Source organism: Pteronotus mesoamericanus, unplaced genomic scaffold (assembly GCF_021234165.1).
Source record: "Pteronotus mesoamericanus isolate MK-2021 breed Mesoamerican mustached bat unplaced genomic scaffold, CSHL_Meso_final scaffold_507, whole genome shotgun sequence".
In the NCBI taxonomy this organism is placed as follows: Eukaryota; Metazoa; Chordata; class Mammalia; order Chiroptera; family Mormoopidae; genus Pteronotus; species Pteronotus mesoamericanus.
Window position 1 is genome coordinate 14,549,480 of NW_026555319.1, and position 25,849 is coordinate 14,575,328.

The 25,849-nt window shown below is 38.0% G+C and overlaps 1 protein-coding gene across 2 annotated transcripts in view; it reads right to left on the reverse strand.

The window, feature by feature from the left end:
• PITPNB (phosphatidylinositol transfer protein beta) overlaps window positions 1-25,849 on the reverse strand; it is a 66,811-nt gene that overhangs the window by 37,642 nt on the left and 3,320 nt on the right. For both annotated transcript variants that reach the window (XM_054594169.1, XM_054594170.1), the window contains exons 2-7: window positions 22,769-22,799; window positions 19,791-19,936; window positions 7,567-7,658; window positions 6,754-6,761; window positions 6,177-6,251; window positions 4,459-4,542 (exon numbers count right to left, since the gene is read on the reverse strand). In XM_054594169.1, coding sequence (XP_054450144.1) covers window positions 4,459-4,542; window positions 6,177-6,251; window positions 6,754-6,761; window positions 7,567-7,658; window positions 19,791-19,936; window positions 22,769-22,799 — 436 coding nt within the window. The remainder of the gene's footprint in view (window positions 1-4,458; window positions 4,543-6,176; window positions 6,252-6,753; window positions 6,762-7,566; window positions 7,659-19,790; window positions 19,937-22,768; window positions 22,800-25,849) is intronic.

Consider the following 25,849-nt stretch of genomic DNA (forward strand, 5'->3'; position numbering starts at 1 on the left):
CTTTTGGCCTTAGCTAAATCATCTTGAGAAAAACTAGTTTATCTGGGTTTCAGTTTCCTCACTCGGAAAACAGGAAGGCTAGCCCTGAGGCCAAACTTTCTGTAGCTGCAGAACTGCGTGTCTAAAGTGAACCTTACGGGGAGGACCACTGATAAAAAGCAGAACTATGCTGGAGAAGGGGACAGAGGGAACTCCTCAGCCCCACGTCCTGGCTGCTCCATCCTGACAACACTAGTAGGCTCTAAGAAACTCAGGATTACGCAAAGCATAGTTTGAAAGCAACCAGGCCTAGGTAGCCAAGGTTCCCTTCCACTCGAAAAATTATTCCAACTTTTCCCTCAGTGCTGGACATAATGACTTGTACCTTCACTTCTATTCTACTTGCCTACAATTAATTCACTGATTTAACACACATTCAAGAGTACAAGCTATATCTCAGGTGTTGTTCTAGGAATTGCGGAGACAATGGTTAATAGTACAGTGATTCTTCCCTCTGGAGTTCAATTTCTATTTGGATGGGAGAGAAAAAGGAACAAAGTTATAAAATGTCAAGAGAATGAGTAAGAGGGAAAAGTGTAGTAAAGAGGGTGGGGGTGAACTGCTTTACCCAGCATAATCCTGCCGTCTTCACGCCAGGATTCTTCCATTCAGTCTTTTCATCCTCACAGAGCATTTGTTCTTTTTTTCTAAAACCCTGCAGCACTTTGGACCCTGCATAAGCCTCTGCCACTTGTTAACTGTTTGACTGCACTGGACTTGTGTCACCAGATTGGAAGCCTCTTGAGGGTATTATATCTTCTTAGATAGGCACAGCAGGCCTACTCAGCACAGACTGAGCAGGCACTAAAGACAGGCTGACTGCTATGACAATACTACCATTTTAGAATTGCAGATATGATCTTAAAAGTTTCCTTTTCCCAAGACCCTGAGCTAGAATTTTCAAGAAGATAAAAAAGCAGAATCAAATGAAAAAAATTTTACTCAAGAGAAAACCAAACTGGATTTGGTAAATGGTAAGGATGGCCAGGTGGTCCAGGTGTTTGCCACAGAATCTAACCTAAGACAAACACGAACTAGACAAGGGAAGCAGATGGTGTGGAACTGGAAGGGAGGATGTTGGTGCAACTGCCTTGTGCCAGCCCAGTGAACAGATGAGAATGTGCAGAAGAAAAGGACAGATCCAGAGTCCCCTGCCCACTAGGTCTCTCACCCACCTCCGTGCGGGAATGGATGCCAGGCCCTACAACCCTCCCCTCACCCACACATCCCCCTCAGCCTTCACACCCCTGCCCCCTTCCCAGGTAGCTCAATGCTCTGCTCCGCACCTCCAGGCTTAAAAGCTGTCAAGGGCAACCTTGCCTCCTACCACACAGAGCTCCCCTCTCCTTTTATAGCAGAAAATAAGTATGTCTGGGTTCTTTTTTTACTATCAAAAAATCTGAGAATTTCCTACATGACATCAGTTGTACTTTTAGTACCTAGGGCTGAGAAAACAAAGAAGCCAAAAGCTACTGTGACACAAATGTTCACAGAAGCACTATTTACAAAAGCTGAAAGATGGAAACCCAAATGTTCATAAATGGATCAATGGATCAACAAATGTGGTATATCCACACAACGAACTATCATTCAGCCATGAGAAGGAATGAAGTAATGACACATGAAACAACACGGATGAACTTTGAAAACATTATGCTAACGTAAAAGCAGCAAAACAGAGAAGGCCATATATTGTTATGATTCCATTTATATGAAATATCCAGAATAAGTAAATCCAGAGACAGAAAACAGATTAGTGGTAGCCCAAGGCTGAGGGAGAGGGCAGGAGGGAATAACTGTTTATGGGTCCAGGGTGTCCATGTGGGATGATGAAAATGTTCCAGAACTAGATGGTGGTGATGGTTCTAGAACACTGTGCATGTATTAAATGCCACAGAATTGTACATTTTAAAATGGTTAAAGTAGTAAATTTTATGTTATGTGTATTTTATCACAATAAAAAAGGTACTGTGAATCCAATAAAATTAAAAAAATTGTATCTTACTAATTTCTAAAATGTAACTTGAAAACAGGAACTATGGACACTGAAAAACAAAACCACATTTACATATGTAAGCACTTATTCACTCCCCAAACAACGCCTGGTGTGAACCTGGATTCTCAGAACTCCTGCACGACTACAGCTAATAATATGACAATAATGACGAACAAATATTAAACTAGGCACTCACAATTAATCCTGTGAGATAATTAGCCTCATTTTACACAAGATAAAATAGACACAGAGGCTAAGGCACCTGCCAAAATTGAAGAGCCAGCAGGTGGCAAAAACCTCAGAATTTGAATCTCAAGCTAACTAGTTTCAGGATGTATGTTCTTAAGTCACGGCCCCAGGGACTCACAATGCAGACTGTCCTCACCTCGGCCCAATCCAGCCTCTCTCTCACTGTCTACCCACCCTAAGCATCATTCCACACAGAGACCCAACCCCCTACTCAGCCTTTGCATTTGCAGCAGCAATAGGAAGGCGGATGCCTTCCACCTGAAGCATCTATCTCAAGTACTGCTGTCACGCATCTGCAGCCAGGCACTGCCTTCTCTCCTCCCTGCAGGTTATGTGGTGGTGGAAGGAATGCGGCTGAGGGCTCCAGGGCTCTTCCTAACCCTCCTTCACTATTCTTAAAACGTGCACTGGTGCCCGCAAACACTGACTGAGAGCCCATTTTCTCCAGAAGACAAGAACAAAAGAACTACTTTTATGCCCCCAGCAAAACCAAAGGTGCCTTGTGCACTGCTGGACAACAATATCGAATGCAAACCTATGAGCCACAAGACTGAACCATTTTGTTTGGCTGGCATAACTTTTTTGAGCACTGACAATATAATCTGAATGACCTCCCCGGGCCACCCAATCCCGGTGTGCCATTGTGCAGCCCGGCATTATCTTGTGACCTGCTGCTCCTGCCATGTAAGCTATCCTGACCTAGCCATTAATTGACTGACTCATTACTTACTCCCAATGATTTTTCCTCCTATCACCACTCTTACACATGTAAATCATGGCTGGAAAAGATACTAAGAGACATAAAAGGGCAAAACAGATGTTGTTTTCATTAGAATATACATTTTACTTCTGAGGATAAAAAATCCTACATAATTTCAAAGGCAGAAACAGCTCCAGAACTGAAATAGCTTCAAACATAACACACCTGAAATCTAAAATCTCCCATGACAAGGATCATGTATCAGTGCTCCCAAGTACTTCTAATCAGGGAGGGGACGCTAACAGAACAGGACCCAGCCTAGCAGAAGGTCACTGCTGGAAGTATCAGCAACCCCAGTGATTTCTGAGAAAAGGTCAGGGGCCTTTGTTTTAGAAGGTTTACACTTCAATTTCAACAGCAAAGTGAGACATTTAGTATTTGAGTTATTTCTGTTCAGCTTATAACAATGTTCAGGTTCAGGGAAGAAACACCAAAAATGAAATGGAAAAGACCATGAAATGAAATGTTAACTACACATGTTGCGCTTTGCCATGACAAAACAAGGGGTGTCCCTCATTTAAAAGCTTTAGCTCCCTCTAGACTAGCAAGAAGAGGGTCACAGGTTGTCTTTAACATGTAAACAGTCCACAGCTGTCCACTGCAAAGCCAAAGCAACACCCAATCAGGGGTGTCCAACCCATGGCCCGTGGGCCGCATGCAGCCCAGGATGACTATAAATGCAGCCCAACACAAAATCCTAATTTTTTTTTCTTTTTTCTTTTTTTTGCTCATCAGTCAGTATTCATTCGTGTTTGTGTATTTAATGTGTGGCCCAACACAAATCTTCTTCCAGTGTGTCCCAGGGACACCAAAAGGTTGGACACCACTGGAAGCAGTGAGTTAATATTTACAAATAGTGGCAAATACAAGGGCCTTAATTTGGAGCAGGAAGGGGGTACAGGGTTTTCATACTACAGGGAGGGGGTAAAATAAAGGTTTTCATACCCTTAAACAATTTTTTTATTAAGTCAAAAGCCTAAAGTACAAACATTTACATCTAGTAAGAATTGAAACGGAAAGCTACACAACTGCTGAATTGAGATGTTCTACCATCAACCATTTCCCACAAATGACAATTTTAGGCTAACCTAAGGTACTGAAAATTTGTATGTAATAAATTTTTGCTTTATTAATCTATTGTAAAACTGTTTCTCCCCTCCCCACCATGGAAACAAACCTCTATATATCCGAGGTACACTGAGATTCTTAAAGTGATCACTTGTGCAAAGGTGAAATCCGCATAAAAACAAACCACCTTTTCTCCAACCCTCTGGTCTTTCTGCTGCATAGCCCAGACCTAAGCTCCAGGTTCATTTCAGTATAGAAATATAGGCCATACAAGAAAGGGAGAAAATAATTCTTAGATGTAAGAGGCAACAGGTTAAAATGTCACTGAGCAGTACATAGTACTTACTGCTGGTTCAACTTGACTTCGATCTGCAATATCTATGTGGACAATTTCAACAGTTTTCCATGTATTTGGATCTAAACCATGTACCTATAAATGACAAAGAGAAATGAACAAAGCGTAGACTATTCTTGCTAAGCAAAACTGTTATATTTATGTATATAAGCTTTATCCTGAGTCTCTCAGAGTACACTATGAGGTATTAAAAAAAAATCTAAATTGCTATTTAATTAAATTAGCTGCTGAAGTCTTGAGGGATCTAGAAATCTCTTGTTATTGCTGAAAACCCCAAATAACAAGGGAGTAAGTGGGGTTAGGATGCTGCCAAATTAACAGAAATCTGTTACAGTACTTTCTGATGGTCCTTAGAGATGATTTTTTTAACAAAATGTACCTAACCCACGTTTAACCCAAATAATACATGATGAAGTCCTTATAACCTCCAAATGCCAGGCACACATAATAAGATTTCAAAAAGCTGCACTGTATAGTCTAAAACCTCTCCTGAATTTGATTATCCTAAAGCTAATCAGTTTCAGTATGATGTTAACACCTCTATATTTCATGTGGGTCAATCATTTATTTCTGAAACTCCATCTATGAAACAATTAAGAACTGTTTAAAAACTGCCAAAGATATACCCATTTGAAAGGTGAAAGATATCAAATCATCTCATTTAGACTCTAAATTTTAGAGTTACAGTAAAAAACAACATGAAATATCAAGTGATCGCCTGGATTAAAAACTCAAGTCAAAATACTACAAATTATAATCCAAAAGCTCTATTAATTGGAACCATAAAAACACAGTAAAAACGGTTTTTTACTAAAATCATCATCAACTTACTCTCCTATACAACAATGTATCCTAAGGATGGAGCAGCAGTTCTCACTCAGACACCAGGAAACAGATTGCTGGGCCCCGTCCCCAGAAATTCTAACTAAGGAGGTAAGGGATGGGACTTGCATTTGTAACAAGTTCCCAGATGCTCCTGCTAATCTGGGGACCATGCTTTTGATTCCCGCAGTTGTGCACTGCTGGACAACAACATCGAATGCAGCAGTTGTGATGCATTCAAGTAGTGTCAACCTATACCAGAGGGCATCTACCTATACCAGATGCCCTCCCACGCTCCCTAATAGACCTTACCAAGAGTTATGATTACGCTGAGTCTTAACTCATTTTCTTGAAATTTATTTTAGAGATAAATGTGCACCAACTTGTAAAAATCAGGAACTCGTCAACATTTTTTTTACATTATCCATTTACATGTACCTTTCTCCCTCATTTTGGCCACTTCTCTGACATCAACCCATTTCCCAGCAAAACGGAATGAAGGTGAAAATTAAAGCAATCCATTTTGCTATGGAGAGCAGCTCTGGCAAATACACAGAGATGAAAAGTTATGAAATCTAAAATATAATGGCTAAAATTGGTTTGGGGATTATCTGCAAATTTAGTTCATCCATGCTCTCACTGTCTCAGGCAGAGTTGCTAATAAAAACAGCAACCCCACCAAAGTCCACTCATGCACTAAGGTGAGGAGAACGATCAGAAAGCCCAGTTGTTTCTGGTTGCTTGCTTGCCTCACCGCACTCTGACACACCCTTGGGTGGCCAGGTGCTAGTCTAACACAGGTGGCATCATTTTGGCGATGACAAAATGGACTATAGTATTCTCATTTCTAGGGGCTTCTTCAATGAAAGCCCAGAAGTAAGACTTACATTTTCTAAAGTTCCCAAGTCTGGTTTGTGCCACGTTTCAATTTTAATGAAGAAATCATCTTTCATATATTCATTCTGCAGAAAACACAACAGTAAAATGAGAGGGATCTTTCAGCAGTTCTTTGGGGCTCATGTCTGCGGGAGCCTTCCGCAGCATAAGCACCCCATGCCTTTCATTCTACAAGCCTGATCCTCAAATGACAAAGAATCATTAGCTACCTATTTTCATACATTTATCAGGCAAACCAAATGCTACATGCTTTTAAGTAATTCAAACGACACTACTTGTTATGCAGCATACAGGACTAATATTAAAGAAGGTACGAGGCTTGGTAAGCAAATCTGGCATTCAAAGGAAGTAGCAGAAGCAAAATAACGTCAAGAGGGAGATTCTGAGACAAGGCTAGAGCAAGCCCATTACCCCTGGGAACATGTGGTAGAGTGTAGGCTGCACAGAGAAGGAGCCATGCAGTGGCGAGCAGTTTTAGTAAGAAAGCAAGGAATAGTTGAAAATAATTACTATACAAAGCAAAGTTTAAAGATGGAGAGTATGTGACACAAAAACAGTTTTACTCACCGTTACAACTGAGACATATGAACAGGTAGGCAATAAAAGGGGAAAAATTTCAGATTAATTGGAGTTACAACAATCTGTCACAATATTTAATGTCACAAGGTTAAACTACCTGAAAATAGAACGTTTAATAGTTTACATCTGCAAAGCACAATTTCTACACAAGTCACACTGTAGGATACTTTAGATTATGGAGTCAGTAATCTAATTCTAAAACAATGGTAAAAGGAAGAATGACACAAGAGCAAAAACACCATTTATAATACTAATTTAACAAAAAACTGTTTCAGAAGCTGCCATAACCCCCCTCTACTACATGGCAATATAAGTAATTACTGTTCAAACTACACCAGAAGACACTTCTGAGTGTGGATGATCTTTCCCTAAGGTTTCTATACAGGCATACCTTGGAGATACTGCGGTTGATTCCACACCACCACAATAAAACAAGCATCACAACAAAGTCATACTCTTTTTGCTGGTGGAGTGTCTTGCCTGTACTTTGTAAAAAACACAACATCTGTGAAGCGCGACAAAATGAAGCGCAATAAAACAAGGTATGCTTCTCCCTATTCCTTTCATTTGCTGACCCCTGGAGCCTGTGCAGTCAGCAATAACCTCAAAGGGCTGTCATCTGAGAATGAACCCATGCCCCTCACAAAGGTCTGGGGGGCAGGGGAGGAACCCAACGCAATCTCTCCTCTGCCACAGTCAGTGCAGTGTCTATCCAAGAACCCACAGAGAGGCTTGCTTGGTCTGTCACCCTTCTCAAAGGTGTCCTCATTGGTGGGAATGGCTGCTGGGAACCAGGCTTACTTGTTCTACAGTAGGGATATGCGTTCCAGGCTTTCTCGTGAAATACCAAGGAGCCCTCGGGAGCAATCATCCTCACAAATGCAGGAACTTTGCTGTGAGGAGAGAAATATTGGATATATTTTCAACAGCACCATCACTTCTTTCACACTGCTTCAAAGGGTATTGTAATCAAAGGTCATTATGTTCTAGGCTTCATGAACTCATAAAACTGTTACCAACAGTTTTATCCTCATTCCCAAAGAAATCAAGTGGAAAATGAATGTAAAAACAACAAAATTATCATGATATGTTTAACCATATGCAGCATTTTTTAAAAAAGAGAAGCAATTCTTTCTTACGGGCTTCTGATCTACCTCCGTAATGAAGTCCAAGAGTTAACTGAAGCCATTCAACCTGCCCATAACACAACACAGAAGTTCTCTAATGTAGTTAAGACAACACTACACTGATTCTTAGAGCAAAAAGCAGCCCCAGAATAAGGGAGCATTCCTGAGTAAAAGTTTTTGCATATTTTACAGAATAAACGTAAAGAAAAATGACAAGAAAGGAGATATTAAAACAGAGCCAAGTATAAAATTTTGTAGGTCTGGGAGATGAACGTCACTTGCTGTCTCAAGAACCCTAAGATATTGAGAAAGATCCCAACAGAAAAAACAGGCAAAGGCTATCCAGACACATGAGAGATAAAAACACAACTGGTTAACAAACAAATGGATACAACAATCTTACCAGTCTTTAAAAAATGCAAATGAAATGACCATTTTAAATGATCGCTTCATCATGTAAAAGCAGTTTTACATGTACAGGCCTTCACACAGTTTGGACTCAAACCCCAACATCACCACTTGGAAGAGGTGTGACCTTGGGCATATTTTTGGCTCTCTGAATGTCACGTGTTGAATGGAGTTTGTATTACATACTTTGTAGGGTTACTGAGAGGATTCAATCAAATAATATCTTGTAATGTGTTTAGCACATTGTGTAGTACAATGAGTGTTCAATAAATAATAGTTACTGCTTTTTAATTATAAGCTGACATGGAGCTTGGTACTTTCACATGCCTTTCTTCACTTAAATCCTCTAATAACACTGTGAGGTAAGCATTCATATAACCAGCATTGAAGAGGTTATATAACTGTATGTTAAAATTATATCCTCTAACTACAAGCCCTGTTACATACGTTTTTCCAGTATCAGAGCTGCTTTTCTGAGAACTTTTCAAGCACAACTTAATTTCCTAAAACAAGGAAATGTAGGACCCAGAATGGACCTCTGGCCCCATGATAAGATTGAACAGTTGATCAGAGAGATGTAAGGAATCCCACACCAGCCAGAGAGCTGTGAGGTTACAGAAGAAGTAATGTGAACAGCCCTTTTGTGGTCTCTCCAGAACACAGACGCAGGTACATGACTGGAGCTTCCACTATTGTGGCAAATTAAATCACCAGAAAAGCTGAAGTACTACTATTGCACGTGGCAGTACAAGCATGATTCCAAAGGCATAAAGGAATTTACCTGTGCCTTTACATCCTTAAAAGATAACAATGAAAGAGGGCTAATTCTCTGAGCACTTATTCTTTTCAAATCTTGGGAAGATTCATGCAAAGGGGTATAACTTCAGAAAAATGAAGCCAGGATAACTGAAAATAATATCACATTAAAAGTCTAATGATATCCAGTAGTTCAAATTATTTCTTCCATTATCTAAAATCCCTTTAAATGTAGGAGAGGTCTAATCAGAGTATAATGTAATACACATGGGTGATTTTTTTTTTAATACACGCTACAAGATCACTCATCTCTCTGAGAATATAACAAATATCAATGGTTCATTAGGTTAACTTAGAAAAAAATCAAGAAAAAAATTAGCTGTGCACTAGCTCAGAAACATACTTTACCACTATCCTATTTATTTTTAGGGTGCCCAATATTTTGAAAACCTTATTATTTATCAAAAGTTGTAAAATTTGCTGACCCAAACATAAGAAAATTAACAACCAAGTCATTAAAAACCCCCAACAGCCAAATCTACAAGAAAGCTTTAATATGTCTTCACTTTACTCTCAAACTGCCTACTATCTTACTTCCAGAATGCTTTTTCCATAATATGAGTTCTAATAATTCATTTTAAGTTTTGACTTAGGCACAACCAAACCTTTAAGCAAATTTTATTTCTAATTTACTGGTTTTTTACATTTAACATGAGAGCATTAACAAACACACCTCTCCTCTCAATGAATCTAGTTGACTAAACTCGGGGAAAATGAAATGCAGTAAATAAAATTAAATTTCAACTCTATTTTACAGGAGAGAAATTTTCATTACTGGTAAGTTTAATCCTAACAAGGCAATTCAAGCATGCCACTTATATATAGTACTGAGAGCATAGCACATACCGTATTTTGCCGTGTATAATACGCTCCCATGTATAGTGTGCACACATGTTTCTGTGTATATTATACACAATTATTATGCCCATTTTACATAATCATTATACCCATGTATAATGCGCACCCTTATTCCTCCCTCAAAAATTTGGGCATAAAAGTGTGCATTACACATGACAAAATACAGTACATTTATTTTTCACCTCTGTATCACTTAGGAACTCACTTTAGTAAAATGAAGGAAATTCTGTTTTGGAAGTTTAGAGTCTCAGAAAAGGGACATATGCTTACTGAATTAACAAAATGGTGTTAGTTTAAAAACAAATTAGGAAGGAGATTCTTCCTCTTGTTCTCCCAAACTATTCATGAAATATTCTCTCCTAATAAACCAAGAGTGATAAAAGTGCTTACCTCAATGTAAACTTAATCTAGATTTCAGCTGTTAAAAGTCAGCCATAGCATAATGGCCAAGAGTACAAAGGTTCTTTGCCAATACATAGCCTCATCCCACCTGAAGGTTACTTAATAATATTTAACTTCAGGGTAAAATTCAACTGAAGTGTTTTATCCATTGTCTTGAGAAGAGACAGTATTAAGCTCTAAGCTCAGGAATATCAAATGGCTGTGAACCTGTTTTGCATTAAGACAGCTTTGTCACAGTGGCACCAGAAAACAAAGGGGCTAATAAGGCTTAAAAGACACAGAATAAATGACCATCATGTACATTAAACTTTTCCTGATCTAGGAGCATTCTTAAAAAAAAAAATCCTGTTCCTGAGATACATAATACCTTGGCAAATCATTTCCAACTGGTCTTTTCCCATACAATTTTTACATCTACTTGTAAATAAAATGAATAAAACTTCTCAAAGATCCACTTTCCCATCCTTTTCCATGCTACTGTGGATAAACATCAAAATGTAGAAAAACATGGGGAAGAATCTGAAGACCAAATTAATTGGCCACCAATAAAGCAAGTGATCTTTCATTTTATAATCAACCTTAATATATCTTAAATCCACTGGACACTTCATTCATTCATTCACTCAAGCATTTACTGGGTGTCCACTGTGCCAGGGGAAGTGTGAAAAATGGTGTGCTAACAGGGGTAATCCCTACCCAGAGCTCATCTTCCAGGGAGGAAAAGCAGAAAACATACTGGCAAACTAAAAAAGCAGAGAATTACCTTTCCTGAAATGGAGTGAAGTTAAGGAACAGGGCACTGGGCAGTGAATACCTGGGACAAGGCTGATCATGAAGGCCTCCCTGAAAAAGTAGTTGGCCCAAATGCGAGGGCCAGCCACATGAAGACATGAAGCGAGAGTCCTAAAAGAGCAGAAGATGTGGCCTGCTTGGGCCACCTCACGGGCCTCCAGCATGGCTAGACTGCAGTGAACGAGGAGCAGAGGGGCGCAAGCTGAAGATGGTGAGGTGGGCAGGGGACAGACAGATTACAGGGGCCCCTTGTACGGCCACAGAGTTTGCATTTTATTCTTTGTATGATGGGAAGCTACTGAAGCCTTTAAGAATGGAAACGACATAAACTGATTTAAGTTTTAAAATCATTCTGGCTTTGTGTGGAAGATTAATGGGAGTGGGCAAGGATAGAAAAAATTTACTCAAAGTGGATTAAAGACCTAAATGTAAAAGCTAAAGCTATCAGATTCTTAGAAGAAATACAGATTAAATTTTTCTGTCTTTGGATTGGACAATGAAGATATGGCACCAAAAGCATGAATAAGAAAAAATAAGTAAATTGGACTTAATCAAAATTATAATTTTTTTAAGATTCAAATCATACTATCAAGAAAGTGAAACAACTCATGGAATGAGCAAATAATTTTGCAAATCAAGTGTCTGATAGGGATGTAGTATCCAGAATATACAAGGAACTCTTACAACAAAAGGACAACCCAATTAAAAATGCGTAAGGTACTTCTCCAAAGATCTACAAACGACCAATACGCACATAAAAAGATGCTCAACATAAATCAACAGTGAAGTGCAAATCAAAACCACAATAAGATACCACTTCACACTCATTAGGATGGCTACTATTAAAACAAAAACCAAAGACCTGGAAACAACAAGTATTAGCAAGGATGTAGAACCTTGATACCCTGTTGGTGGGAATGTAAAGTGGTGCAGTCATTTTGGAAAACAATTGGGCAGTTCTTCAAAAACTGAAAAGGTAGCATGTGATCTGGCAATTCTGAATGTAGGTGTGTGTTTGCATGTAAGTGCTGGTATATGTATATGTATACGTATATGTGTATACATATAAAACCAAGAGAAATGAAAACACACACATAGAAACTTGCACAAAAATGTTCATAGCAGCATTATTTATAATAGAAGAATGAACGGCAAGAGATCAGTCTGCAGGCAACTGGAGAAGTTCAAGAGAGAGAATGGTAACTTGCTTTGATGTGAGAGCTATGTAGGTAGAAGAAAGAAATGGAGAGATAAAGAAAGAAGACTATAAAGTAACTTACAATTCCCTGATTTGCAGGAAAGAAAGAAACTTCTGGGAAATGGTATAGTTTTCAAAAATTACAAATAGAGAAAAATGTATTTTTCACATAACAAAAAGGAGCTCAATGAGAAATGAAATTACAGTTGGCCCTTGAACAATGTGGGTACTGGGGCACCAACCCTCCTCACCCTCTGCAGTCAAAAATTAGTGTAAGAATTTTGACCCTCCCCCCCGCCAAAAAACTTTTAACTACAGTCATCCCTTGGTATCTGTGAGACATTGGTTCCAAAATCTGTGATGCCCAAGTCCTTCTTACAAAACACCACAGAACAATGTATACAGTTGGCCCTCCGCATTTTCAGATTCCAAGCCTCTGATCTGTTGAATCCACAGATGCAAAATCTGAGGAGAGGGCTGACTATATACTTATTGAAAAACAAAACAAACCCGCACACATATAAGTAGACCATGCAATACAAACCTGTGTTAAGGGTTAATGTGCATCATAAAGAGGAACTATGTATTTCAGTAACAGTTCTGATACTCTTCTACAATAGGACCACTCTTGATTTAGAAAACTTTTAATTGTGCAAAATTAAGACTCAGAACTACATATATACAAAGAAAAAATTATGTGTTGATGGCCAATTCTCAACTCAAGAACAAATTACATCAGGCTATCAATCTCTTTCTTATCCTTATTCAGAGATGTTCTCTGAATGTAAATCATTTATAATTAATTTTTGCTTGTTCACGTGATTTAAACTTCTCACATTTAAATGTGAACATTATGCTGGCAGATGACTCTCATTGCTTATAAAAATGAGCTCCTAAGTTGAATTGCATGAAATTTTAAAATGATTCGCAATATAACCTCTGCTGTTTTAATCTTTGGGGAACAAGGCCATTCTAGTGTTCTGAAGATGGTGAAGGCATAATGCTTATGAGAAATAAAAAAGAGCAAACCTAATTTTCCCTAAGAAGGGAGAGAAAACAAATAACAAAAGGTCTGGTCAGAGTGTTCCTATGCGGTCTCAGGAGAACTTCAAGTTTTTCTCTGAAATGCCATTTCAAAAGTTGCAACACATTTCCTTGCCTTGCTTCCAAATATGCCCAATACATATTCTGTCCTACCTCCCCACCATCCACCATTAAGTGCTTACTAATCAACTTAAGGAAAGAAACATACTCAACTTTTACTGTAAGTGGGGTACAAGGCATATGGAAATACAGGACTAGGAAGCAAAACAAGTAGTGACAAAAAGTGATGGAGCTTAGGGAAGAATAAAAGTAGTCAAGAAATGCCTCTGCACAAGACAGACAGAGGCTGTGCTCAGGAAGCTGAGCAGGTTATGGGGGACCCAAAATTATTAGAAAAGGGCCTAAGGGGCTGAACAGGTCACTTTTGGAAGACACTGAAGAGACTAGCTTACTTAGAGACAAAGGTTTTTATCCTGGACACTTACTACAACTGAGGATATGTGGATAATCTTGAGTACCATATTAACTTTATTTTAGATGACTCGAATCTTTAAAGACTTAAAAGAGTATAGAATATGGTGAAACCATGGTTTTGGAAGAACTTCTATGTAAACATCTTTTCAGTTCACTTCAGGAAGTGGAAAATATTCTAACCCTCCCATAGGGCTGAGCAGAAGAGCAAAGCGATTAAAAGGGCAACATCTGGAGTCACAATGCCTGCCTGAACGCATGGCCAATCTCTACTACCAAATAGCAGTGACACAGGGGCCACTTAGACCTTTCTGGACCTTAGTTTCCTCATCAGAAAAGGGTGTTGTGGGTAATAAATGAGCTCCACCCTAGGACACTTACAGTGATCAGCACACCATAAGAATACGTCAAGTACTAGATCCTATGCTTAGAATTACCATGGGCAACTTGTGAAAGTTATTGAAAGATATGGAAAAAGAATTTCATTATCCCGTAAGAATATTATTTAAGATTGAAGAAAACCAGACATCTGAAATGTCCTTTGAGATGGCAATAAAACTTTGGATTTTTTATTATCTTCTCAAGATCGTTCTTCAAGCGTCTGGTTGATCTTACCTACAAGTGGTTTTTTGCTGAAAGAGGAAGGCATGCTGGCCAGGGGATCCAGAAACCTTGATCACAGTGGGTAAAGCGGACCTCAGAACTTGCAGTATCTCAAATGTAAAATGAGCTGTTGGTGGCTTCAGCCAGCGACCCTAGCCATTCAAGTTTGCTAAGTCTGAAATTTTACTGATGCTATATAATTACAGTGCCCAGAGCACTATAGGTTACCCAATGGAATAAATACTGGAAAAGGGAACATATATTACTGGATGCACATTTAGTTTCCTTAGAGAGCTCTAAAACTCTTTAGAATTATAGTTATGTCTTCAGCATGCTGAACTTATGCTGTTGCAGGACACTCTGTCTGACAGGGCTGCACTGCCAGCTTTGTGGCATGATTGCAGTCTTTCCTACAGCACAGTGAAGACCTCAGGACTCACTACTAAATGATTCTTTGCCCTTCCATAATGTAATTATTCTGTGGCTATCTGCCTTCCACATGGCACTGTAACTTTGAGTGTGGACATCTGAATGCCCCTACCCCATGACTGTTCCCTCCTCCAGACTACAGCAACAACTGGTCCCTGCTTTGTCTTTATTAATGGGCAAGTTCTGGATGTCTTTCATTATTGTCAGAGTGGCTATTATATGCCACACTGCCCGAGATCCATTACTGCTGCCTTCTTTCCTTCCCTGTCTCATGTCTCTCCATGCTTCCACCTACAGTTGCCATCATTGCGTGACAAGGTCAGTCTTTTAAGGGCAATAAACAGCCCTCACTACCCAATCAAGCCCTCTCTCTCCCTTCTCATGGGACACCTGTGTCCACTGGGTTGCGTGCTCGCTGTCAAGCACTAGGGACTGCCTACTTGTGACTAAGAGCATGGGATCCAAAATCAGAAGATGCAGGTCTCGGTCAGCGTTCTACCACTGTTACCTAGCTGTGTGACTCTGGGTAAATGTGCACCTTAGTGTCTTCTTATGTACAATGTATGCATTGACTATTTCTCAGAACTGCAATGAAATACAAATGAGTGCATAAAAAGGTGAATCCAAAGGGTACTATGGAATAATTTCAACTCCTTCTAGGAATGAAGAAGTTGTTACAGAAGGTTGAGTGCACTGGCAGGACAGCCTCCAGAGCACCAAGGTTTTTTCCTTTATTTAATCCACTACAAGCCTGAGAGAAATTTTTCTCTTCTTCCGATAAGATTTCCAGAACAACAGTACCTCTTGCACTAACCATTTTTATATAGCCCTCTTCAACTTAAGAGATTCATTATTTGTGGCTGGAGTGTCATCTACTTCAAATGTTTCAAAAATTTTTTCTCATTAGACAAAAATACAAAAGAATTAAGAAATTTTAAAATCACCCATAATCCCAGCACCAAGGGAAAAACATTTTAACATTTAACTGAATCTCTTTCTATGCTTTTTTTTTTAAAAAAAGTAACATATTACATATTTATGTACACATTTTGCAACTAGTCTTTTCCATTTAATAACATATCAAACATTTCTCCAATATTCCAACTCTTAGTTTTCAAATAAAGGACGTTTTGAATTTATTTCAAGTTTATTCACATGAGAACACCACAGTCCAACAAAAAATTTTTATATCAATCTTTTTGGTTTAATTTAGAACATCCCAAATTAAATCTTTACAATAAAGGAAGTTTTTTTATGTATTGGTAAAATTCGATTAAAGAGTAAGTGTAAAATGCTAGTGAAAAAAATCTGAATAGATATAAATAATAAATTCAATACCATAAATATTATATAAATTATACCATCTATGCCAAAATTTTCTCTTGATACATTTTAAATATACTTAAGGTACAAACAAATTAATAGAAACCATGAATAAGACAGTTTTTATAACTGACTGATCAGAGTTTTTGCCTTCATTCAAACCTATATCAGAAACAAAGAAATACTACATTCTAAGAGAAAATAAGAATAAAATTTAAGGTTCTATAAAGTGATATAATCTACTTAATATTCAAGTGTTCCTGTAAACTAAGCAGTAGCCTTAAACTGAAAAAATATGAAAAATACTTATCATCACAGCTCATCTATAACTTTAAGGAGCTCTATAAAACATGGGTGTTATTCATTTTAATACTAAGAGAATACAGACAAAGGAAAGGCAAAGACTCCCTCCTATTGTTAATAAACTAGGGAGACTACTGACAAAATAGACACTTAAAAGCCTATACTAGACTTTTGTCCTTGAATAAATATTGGTATGCATTTTCTCCTTTAAAGTACTTACACTAGAGATCAGACTGCCAAACTCAGGAGAATGTGCTAAAGAACTTCTAGAACCAGAGATAAAAACAATGAACAAAGGATCTGAAATTCAATGATCAACTAATATGAAAAGACATTCAACCTCACTAATAAAGAAATGCAATTTTAAATGAGATTATATTCTGTGTATCAACAAATTGGCAAAATTTAAAAAGACATGGGAAAATGAACCATGTCCTTTGAGCAATCCTGCTTTTATAAATTTCTCCTAGAGAAATAATAACCTAAGGCATAAAACATGCACAAACCATGTTCAGAGAAGTATTATTTGGAACAGACAAAAACTGGAAAACACCAAAAATTCCCTAAGTCTATACTAAGAAATTTTACTCAGTTTTTAAAAAACATGAAATGGACATTAAATAATAACATGGAAGAATGTTGTTATATCAATGCATGACAAATAAAGCAAACTGCAGAACCATATATACAGTATGATCTCATTTGCTGTAGAAAACAAAGTGATACAAGTCATATATCTGTGTTTTTTTAAAAATACTGAATATGTATAAAAAATGATTTAGAAGGATAAACTCTAAATCATCCTAGTGTTCTTTGGGGTTGCAGATAAGTGAAGGCAAGAGGTGGGAACTAAGTTTTTATTTTATCTTCTCTGTTGTTCTAATTTTTTTAAATAAGCGTATCTATTAACTCTAAAATTTAAAGATAATCAGACTTCCAATCAAGATAGAGGCATAGGTAAACACAACTCACCTCCTCGCACAACCATGGCAAAAGTTACAACTAGACAATAAAACAAATATCACCCAGAATCGTCAGAAAATCGAGCTGCATGAAGTCTAACAACCAAGGAATTAAAGAAGTCATATCATCCAGATAGGTAGGAGGAGTGGAGATGCAGAAACATGTGGAGAGGTGCAGAGATCCAGAGACGCCGAAGGGGCGGTCCTACGCTCTGGTGTGGCATATAAAAATCCGGACAGATACCTTGGGAAAGAAGGATCCCAGCCCCACACTAAACCACTCAGCCCAGATTTCCACTGCCAGAAAGGTAAGTCCCCATAATATCTGGCTATAAAAAATCAGTGGGGATTGGGGAGGCAGAAGAAACTGTGGAATTCTCAGGAGTCTCCTCTTAAAGGGCCCACAACAGACTTAGGACTTAGGCAGACTCACTCCCTTTGGGTTTCAGCACGGGAGCTGCAGCTGGAAGGGCATCAGTGGCAACCAGGAGAAATTGAAGTGTTTGGCATCAGGGTGAGTGCTGGGGGACAGCTTCCTGCCGGACAAAACTCCAAAGGCTAGGCGGCAGCACTGTCCCCTTTCTGAGCCCTTCCCCACACAGAGTCACAGAGCAGAGGCTCTGTTACCCTGGTTCACACGGATTGCCGCAACCTGGAGACCTAAGGCTCCAGCCCATCCAACTTACTAGAGCGCTTTTCTACATTAGGCCACGCTACTAAGACAACTTAGTACGCTTTTGGGAGCGTACTAAGACGCTACCAAAGCAGCTCTACCTAATACACAGAAACAAACTCAGGGAGGCTGCCAAAATGAGGAGACAGAGATATATGGCCCAAATGAAAGAATGGAACAAAACTCCAGAAAAAGGACTAAACAAAATGGAGATAAGCAATCAGATGCAGAGTTCAAAACACTGGTTATTAGGATGCTTAAGGAACTCCTTGGGTACTTGAACAGCATGAAAAAGATCCAGGCAGAAATGAAGGTTACACTAAGTGAAATAAAGAAAAATTTAAAGGGAACCAACAGTGGAGTGGATGAAGTCGAGAATCAAATCAATGATTTGGAACATAAGGAAGAAAAAATATTCAATCAGAACAGCAAGAAGAAAAAGGAGTAAAAAAACAAGGACAGGCTAAGGAGTCTCTGGGACAACTTCAAATGTACCAACATTTGAATCATGGGGTGCTGAAAGAAGAGAAAGCAAGAATTTGAAAAACTTATTTGAAAAATTAATGAAAGAAAACTTCCCTAACTTGGTGAAAGAAATAGACGTACAAGTCCAGGAAGTACAGAGAGTCCCAAACAAGATAGACCCAAATAGGACCACACGAAGACACATCATAATTACTAAAATGCCAAAGGTGAAAGATAAAGAGAGAATCTTAAAAGCAGCAAGAGATAAGCAGAGAGTTACCTACAAAGCAGTTCCATAAGACTGTCAGCTGATTTCTCCTAAGAAACTTTGCAGCCAGAACAGACTGGCAAGAAGTGTTCAAAATGATGAAAAGCAAGGACTTACGACTTAACTTACTCTATCCAACAAAGTTATCATTTAGAATTGAAGGGCAGATAAAGTGCTTCCTGGACAAGGTAAAGCGAAAGGAGTTCATCATCATCAAGCCATTATTACATGAAATGTTAAACAGACTTATTTAAGAAAAAGATCAAAACTATGAACATTATTAAAAGGTAATAAATTCAAAATACCAACAACTGAATCTAAAAAACAAACTAAGCAAACAAGCAGAACCGAAACAAAATCATAGATAGGGAGATCATCGGAGAAGTATCAGTTGTGAGAGGGAAGGGAGAACTTGGGGGGAAGGTACGAGGATTAAGAAGTACAAATTTGTAGGTACAAAAGAGACAGGGGGATGTTAAGAAGAGTATAGGAAATGAAGTAGCCAAAGAACTTACATGCACGACCCATGGGCATGAACTAAGGGGGTGGGATTGCTGGAGGGAATAGGGGATACCAAGTAGAGGGCCACAAAGGGAGAAAAGCTGGGACAACAACTAAATAGTATAATCAATAAAATATATTTTAAAAAATTTTTAAAAATATCCAAGTCAATAGTTATTGGGGAAAATGGAAAAAAATAAAAATAACCAATAAAGTGGGAGAAGAGTTCTCTCAGAATATTAAAACGTCACATATTGTCACATTAAAATTTAAGAAGTACCTCAGCACATCTGGTTAGTTACATGCTTAAAAAGTAAGCTGAGTAGTAAAAGCCTAACCATTTAACAGAATAACTAAGCATCAAATGTGAATACTGGCTTACCTCTTTAGGTGATAAATTTTGTGTGTATACTGTCCCTTTTCTCCATCCTTTTCGTAAGGTTCATTCTTTAAGACTTCAATTCCTTCTCCACCACCAGTCTCATTCTTACTAGCTTCTGCAACAGAGTAAAGCTGCCCAACCTGATACTGAAATTTCAAAGAGTACAGAATTTCAGTAAGTCAGTAGTAACTGTGGAAACTTCATATGCTAAAACCTTACTATGATATAGAAAAGCAAATCCAAACCATATGTCCTACATGAAAAGTGACTCAAATTGGAAATGAATACTTAGGAAGACACCAGATGCTCGTACAGCTTCAGGAAACTCTCTAGTATTTTACAAGATCTCCATTATTTAAGAAAACTGCTAGTTACAAACACTCTGGTGCTTTAATATCCACCTATCAAGAAAATATCTTAACAGTTCAAGTTTTTGAATAATAAATATACATTTGTAATTTTCAAAGCATCTTCACATCTATTACATTCATTAATTTTACAAAATTTGGACAAAGGTATGGCAGGTATATAATTATTGCTTTGCCAATTAGGAAAGCTAAGCAACCAGAATACCATCCTCAATAATAAAGGGGAGGGACATCACGTGTAATAATAAAAGCCTAAAAATACAAAGAACCATTATAGTCCAAATTTCAGTATACCTCTGGAGTCTTTTTCCCAATGACTTATATAGATGACATACCCAATTTGGCATTTGTCTGCCCAAACAAACCATATTGGGTATCCAGGATCAAAGCTGTGAATTTTTAAGTTCTCCAGTAAACAAACTGTTTGTGAAGTATTATAAATATACAAATATTACCAGAAAAGGCAAGAAATTGCTGACAGTGGTTTCTATTTCATTTTAAAGTGAACCAGAATTCTCAGTGGTCTGTTCCACCTGTGAGTGGGCAGTATTGTTCTATGCCAAGCTGGAGTCACTAACTATTCCAAAAAATGATAAAAAGCAAAACTCTTGTGTTCTAATTTGTCCTAATGACAACCATAACACTATCTCCGACCTCTTCAAATCTGGCTAACTTTCTTCCTCCCAATGAAGACAGCCTGAAAAAATGTTTTTTCTTTTTTTATTAGCATATTTTCAAAGATAAGCTAGCTCTACAAACTAGTAATTCAAAACCGACATTTTATTTGAGGGACAAAAAATAGGGGTAGCTGTAAGCTCTGTAAATATTCCTATCTTTTTAAAAAGCCCATGGGAACACGATGCTATCTTGCAGGTTAATTCTCATTCTCTCTTGCTTCTCTCTCCTCCCTCCCTCCTTGTTCTCTCCTTCTCTCTCTGTCTCTGTCTCTCAGGAAACTGGAACCAAGATTTTTTAAATGAATGAAAAAGCAGTTTCTGTAGGGGTTTTAGAGAGCAGAGAGGGTTGTATTTCTTTTTTTGGTTCTCAAAAAACTACATCAGTGTTAGTCCAGTAGTACTACAATCAATCCTTAAGTCCTTAAAAAGTACTTTCTAACACTTTTCATATTTTAAAAATAGGAATAAAATATCTAAGTCAAAAGGTAAATTTGATCTTGGTCATAAATAGTAACAAAAATTTACACAGAAACAACAGTATCCAAAAACATGTTCTTAGTGGACTAATAATGTGTGGCATTCTACTAGACTTTCATTGTCATTTTTAAAAGATTAACTTAAATAAAGACAGGAAGCATATTTATCAAGTCTGTGTAACAAAGAGCTAAGATTATTTTTAGTGACAATATGAAATCTCAGAAAGATTTCAGTAAGTTGATCCAACTATCTAAAACCAAAAGAAAAAAAATTAAAACAAATGTCAATTTCCACAATCGCGTTCAAACAATCAATTATACAAGTAAAGAATAGGGGTATGTGGCTTGTCTTGAGTGTTTTAATACAGTGAAACCTCAGGCACTGCTGAGATATACACAACTATGTTCAAGCCTACATTAAACAGTGCCAGATAGCTATTCGTTTTCAGTTCCTGCGTTTTATTTTTTTTCTTTCTGTCTCCTGTCAGCTGTCACTTCTTAGGTTATCAGTTTGTTTTGTCCCACTTCCAATTCACTGCTTCTAATTTACTGTCAGCTTTAAGAAAACCAGATAACTGAGCAAGGGCAAACCGTGTGTGAGTTACAGAAGGACCCAGGAGGCTTTATGTGTTTTGCTACATGTATCTTTCATAAAAGCTACATGCTTTTATTATCCCAGTTCTTAGCTATACTACAGGTAACTAAAACTGCAGAATATGCAACTTCTGAACTGGTGATGTATTTCTGTATCACATGCAAATCAAGAGACAACAATCTCTCAGTTATGTGCTGGTCAAACATGTCTGGAATACCATTTTCAGTTGAAAGCAATAACTACAACCATGCAGCAGTGAGACCAGCTGGTGAGGAAGTCTAGAGGTCATGTTACATTAAGCCAAATGAACATGCTGGGAATGTTTAACCTTGTAACCTCGAGAAGATGGAACAAAAGGGAGTGGGGGAGGAGAAAGAACTTCCAAAAGAAAACCTGAAGGGTTACCATATGCAAGACAGGACAGGCCTATTTCCCATTGCTCAAGTGGCAGGAACTTAAACAAGTCAAGCATTATAGGAAAGCAGATTTCGGTTTAAAGTAAAGACAAATGTTTAAAAAATCCAACAGTAAAGTACGCTGCTTCTCTAAGCAAGTTACTTAACCTTAAATTGCTTAAGTTGAGGCTGGAACCTCCTTTCTCTGGACTATTGTAAACAAAATTTCTGTACTAGACAGGAAGTTCCACTACACTCTTTAGACCCTTAGAAAACAAAACAGTTTAACAGCAATTCACTTACAATTATCTGTAATTATCTGTGTAACAACTGTTAACACACCATAATTTGTTTTGTCAGATAAACTAAAATGTAAAGGTAAATAAACACAACAAAAATATAACTTTAGATTAACATATCAAAATGAACTATATCAATAAAATAACACAAAAGCAAGCATGACTTACCTCCTGAACAGAACAGGGCAAAACCACACGGCTAAAAATATAAAAGGAAAAACAATATATGTAACATATGAAATAGGTGGCTTTAAAACACATCTATATGCTTAAAAGAGCTTCTACTGTAAATCCAATGATAGCATGGTACAAGCCTGTCATTTACAATGCCTGCAGCTCTAACTAAGTGTTTAACTGGGAAAATAAAATTACCATTCTGGATTCTCAACAATCACTGCATTTAGCATCCAAACTGTACCTGGACCCCGAAAATGCAGCTGCAGAGATTCTTGTGAGGAGAAATGAACAAGAGAAAACTCATCACTGAAAACTGCAGGGTGGTAAGGTCATTTACCTTGAACGTGCTCAATTTCATCTGAAAACTGCAGGGTACAGAATGTATTATTTGTACACTGTCTGGTCAGGTTGCCCTCGTGAAATTTTAATATGCTTTCATTCTCCATCTATATACTATCCATTTTTTGACACTTCTCACACAATAATGTCTTGAATTTCATGAATGAATGCTTCCCAAAATTGATCCCTGCTACCCAATTACTTCACAATTGTATTAAGAGAAAAACAAGTAAATAGTTTTTTAGACTTAGTAAGAAAAAGCTTTATGGAAACTACCTTAAGCTTTATACATATAACAACCCCTTCTGGGGTAGATTTAGTGTAAGGTTGATACATGTTTGATCTTCTCCAAGAGGATTTGTTATTGGACATACAAAAGGACCAATATGGAGTACCATTCCTGAAGGTGAATTCCAAAAAAGAATACCATAGTGAATTATGTTTTATCAGAATACTGCATTTTATCTCCAGATTTTTTATACGGAAGTATCTTTACTTAGTTCTACCATAAACTCTGAAAACCACGCTGAACACCAATTGTCTTGTAATAGCTGACGTCCAAAAGAGCAAGAAGGGGGGGGGGGAGGGAGAGAGGGGGAGAGAGAGAGAGAGAGAGAGAGAGAGAGAGAGAGAGATCCTTCTAGAGACCTTCCCTTCAAACCACTAAGCTACCACAGCAGTAAATGGCACTCTTATTCTTTCCATTATAAGCAGAAGAGGGGAAAAATCTCACCATGGTCAGCTCATAGGAAATTCCCAGTAGTTTTCCCCATTCCAACATTTTATCTCCACTTCCCCCCTACTTCTCTCTCCCTATTCTCCTCAAACATCTATGTTTGAATACTCACATCACCTTAACCTTCACCACGTATAAAACATTTCTCCTGTAATTCCCTCCTCCTTGACTACTGGGGATCACCCATCACTCTTTCTCTTTCTGATAATGATCACCTAAACACAATGAACATTCTCAAAGACAATGAACATTAACAAAGTCACAATGGTCAAAAATTTCTATTCTCATCAAGAATTAACTGGTTATACAAAGTCCTTCCATACCTGGTCATATTAGCTGTCTCCTCCGGGGACACACTAACTTGCTCATTGGCTCATTCAGAGAAATAAACTTGGGCAGAGGGAGTGCAGTGGCGTCAAGGGGACGACTAGGATACAGGCTGGGAGCAGATTTTGAAAGTTGTAAGAAGATAGAGACCATAATATAGGTTGGGAGAATATTACCACAGCCTGCAATATAATGGTAAGAACTCAGTAATATAATTTATTAGGCAACAAGGAATCCTGGGAGGCTGTTCCAAAAGGTAAGGTAGATAACTACAGCTAACCTGAAGAAGTCATCAGTAGGTTAAAAAGGTTGACGAGCAGGAGTATGGGGAAAAAGTCATCTTTTGAGAGGCTCGGCAAGGTCTTACAAAGGTCTGAACCAAGATGACACGCTGCAGAGGAAATGGAAGGAATACAGAGTTAAGAGTTAAAGACTTCCCTGAAGTTTCACGAAGCCAAACAATCTCTGCCGAGTAATTTTAGTATGTAACTTCTCTCCAGCAGGAAGATCCCTGTTTTTATATAACACTTCTAGGAAAACTTATTTCACAAAGTGAAAGTGACTGATTAAGATACTCTCAATGAATGATGAGTCAAGTAACTTCTTCAAGATTTACTTAATAAAGCATAAGAAAGAGAAGGAATAGGTAGATTTTGATTTTCTATTACTGGTCTAAAAGCAGTATAGGTATCACTTATATTTTTAAAGTTTCCTACCTCACTTTCAGGAAAGACCTACAATAAAACCTATTTCACTAACTGAAAGAAATACACAGAGGATTTTGCGAATAAAGGAGAAAAGTGAAGAGTGTTCAGTGTTTTGTTTTGCAGGACTGTCACAGAGGCAGCCTGCAACCCCAGGCAGCAAGAGTGGCCCCCGCCAAGCTCCTCGCCCAAAGAACTACACTCAGGATTTCAGCATCAAGCTGCCATAGTTTTGAACTGTGTTGGTGAGCATCTGTGCTTTATCTCGATTTACTCTGTGCATCTCTTAGCAAGATGTGTCCTAAGATATCAGAAGAGCCTGAGATCGTAGAGGCATTACACTTAGCATAAAACTGGATGCAATTAACCATATTTGATATGATTTTAAGTTTTGAGGGAACTCTGGAAATGCTCAAAAATTTTTCAGACAGCTGACCGTTGAACAACATAGGTTTGAACTGCACAAGTACATTTTTACACAGATTTTTTCCAATAAATGCCTGTACCGTTTCAATTAGTGGATGGGAGTCTGAAAAAGCAGAGAACTGATTGTACGCACTGATCTATGTGACATTTTATACAGGGGACCTAGCATCAGTGGATTTTGGTATCTGCAAGGATCTTGGAGCCAATCTTCTGTGGGTACCAAGGGACAACAAAGTTTTGGGGGAGTCTACAGTTATTTTTAAGTGGGGGGGGGGAGAGGAAGGGTTGGTGCTCCAACCCCATGCGTTGTTCCAAGAGCCGAATGCATTAATTAATTGCAACTGCTTGTTTTACACTGTTCGGCTAACAAAAGGTTTCATAAGAATGCTCTACTTTCAGATAGCGGGAGAAATATGAACAGGCATACTCTGTTTCATTGTGCTCCACAGATTAGGTATTACATTTTTTTTTTTTAACGAACTGAAGGTTTGTATTGGGTTGGCCAAAAAGTTCATTTGTTTTTTTCTGTAGATGGCTCTA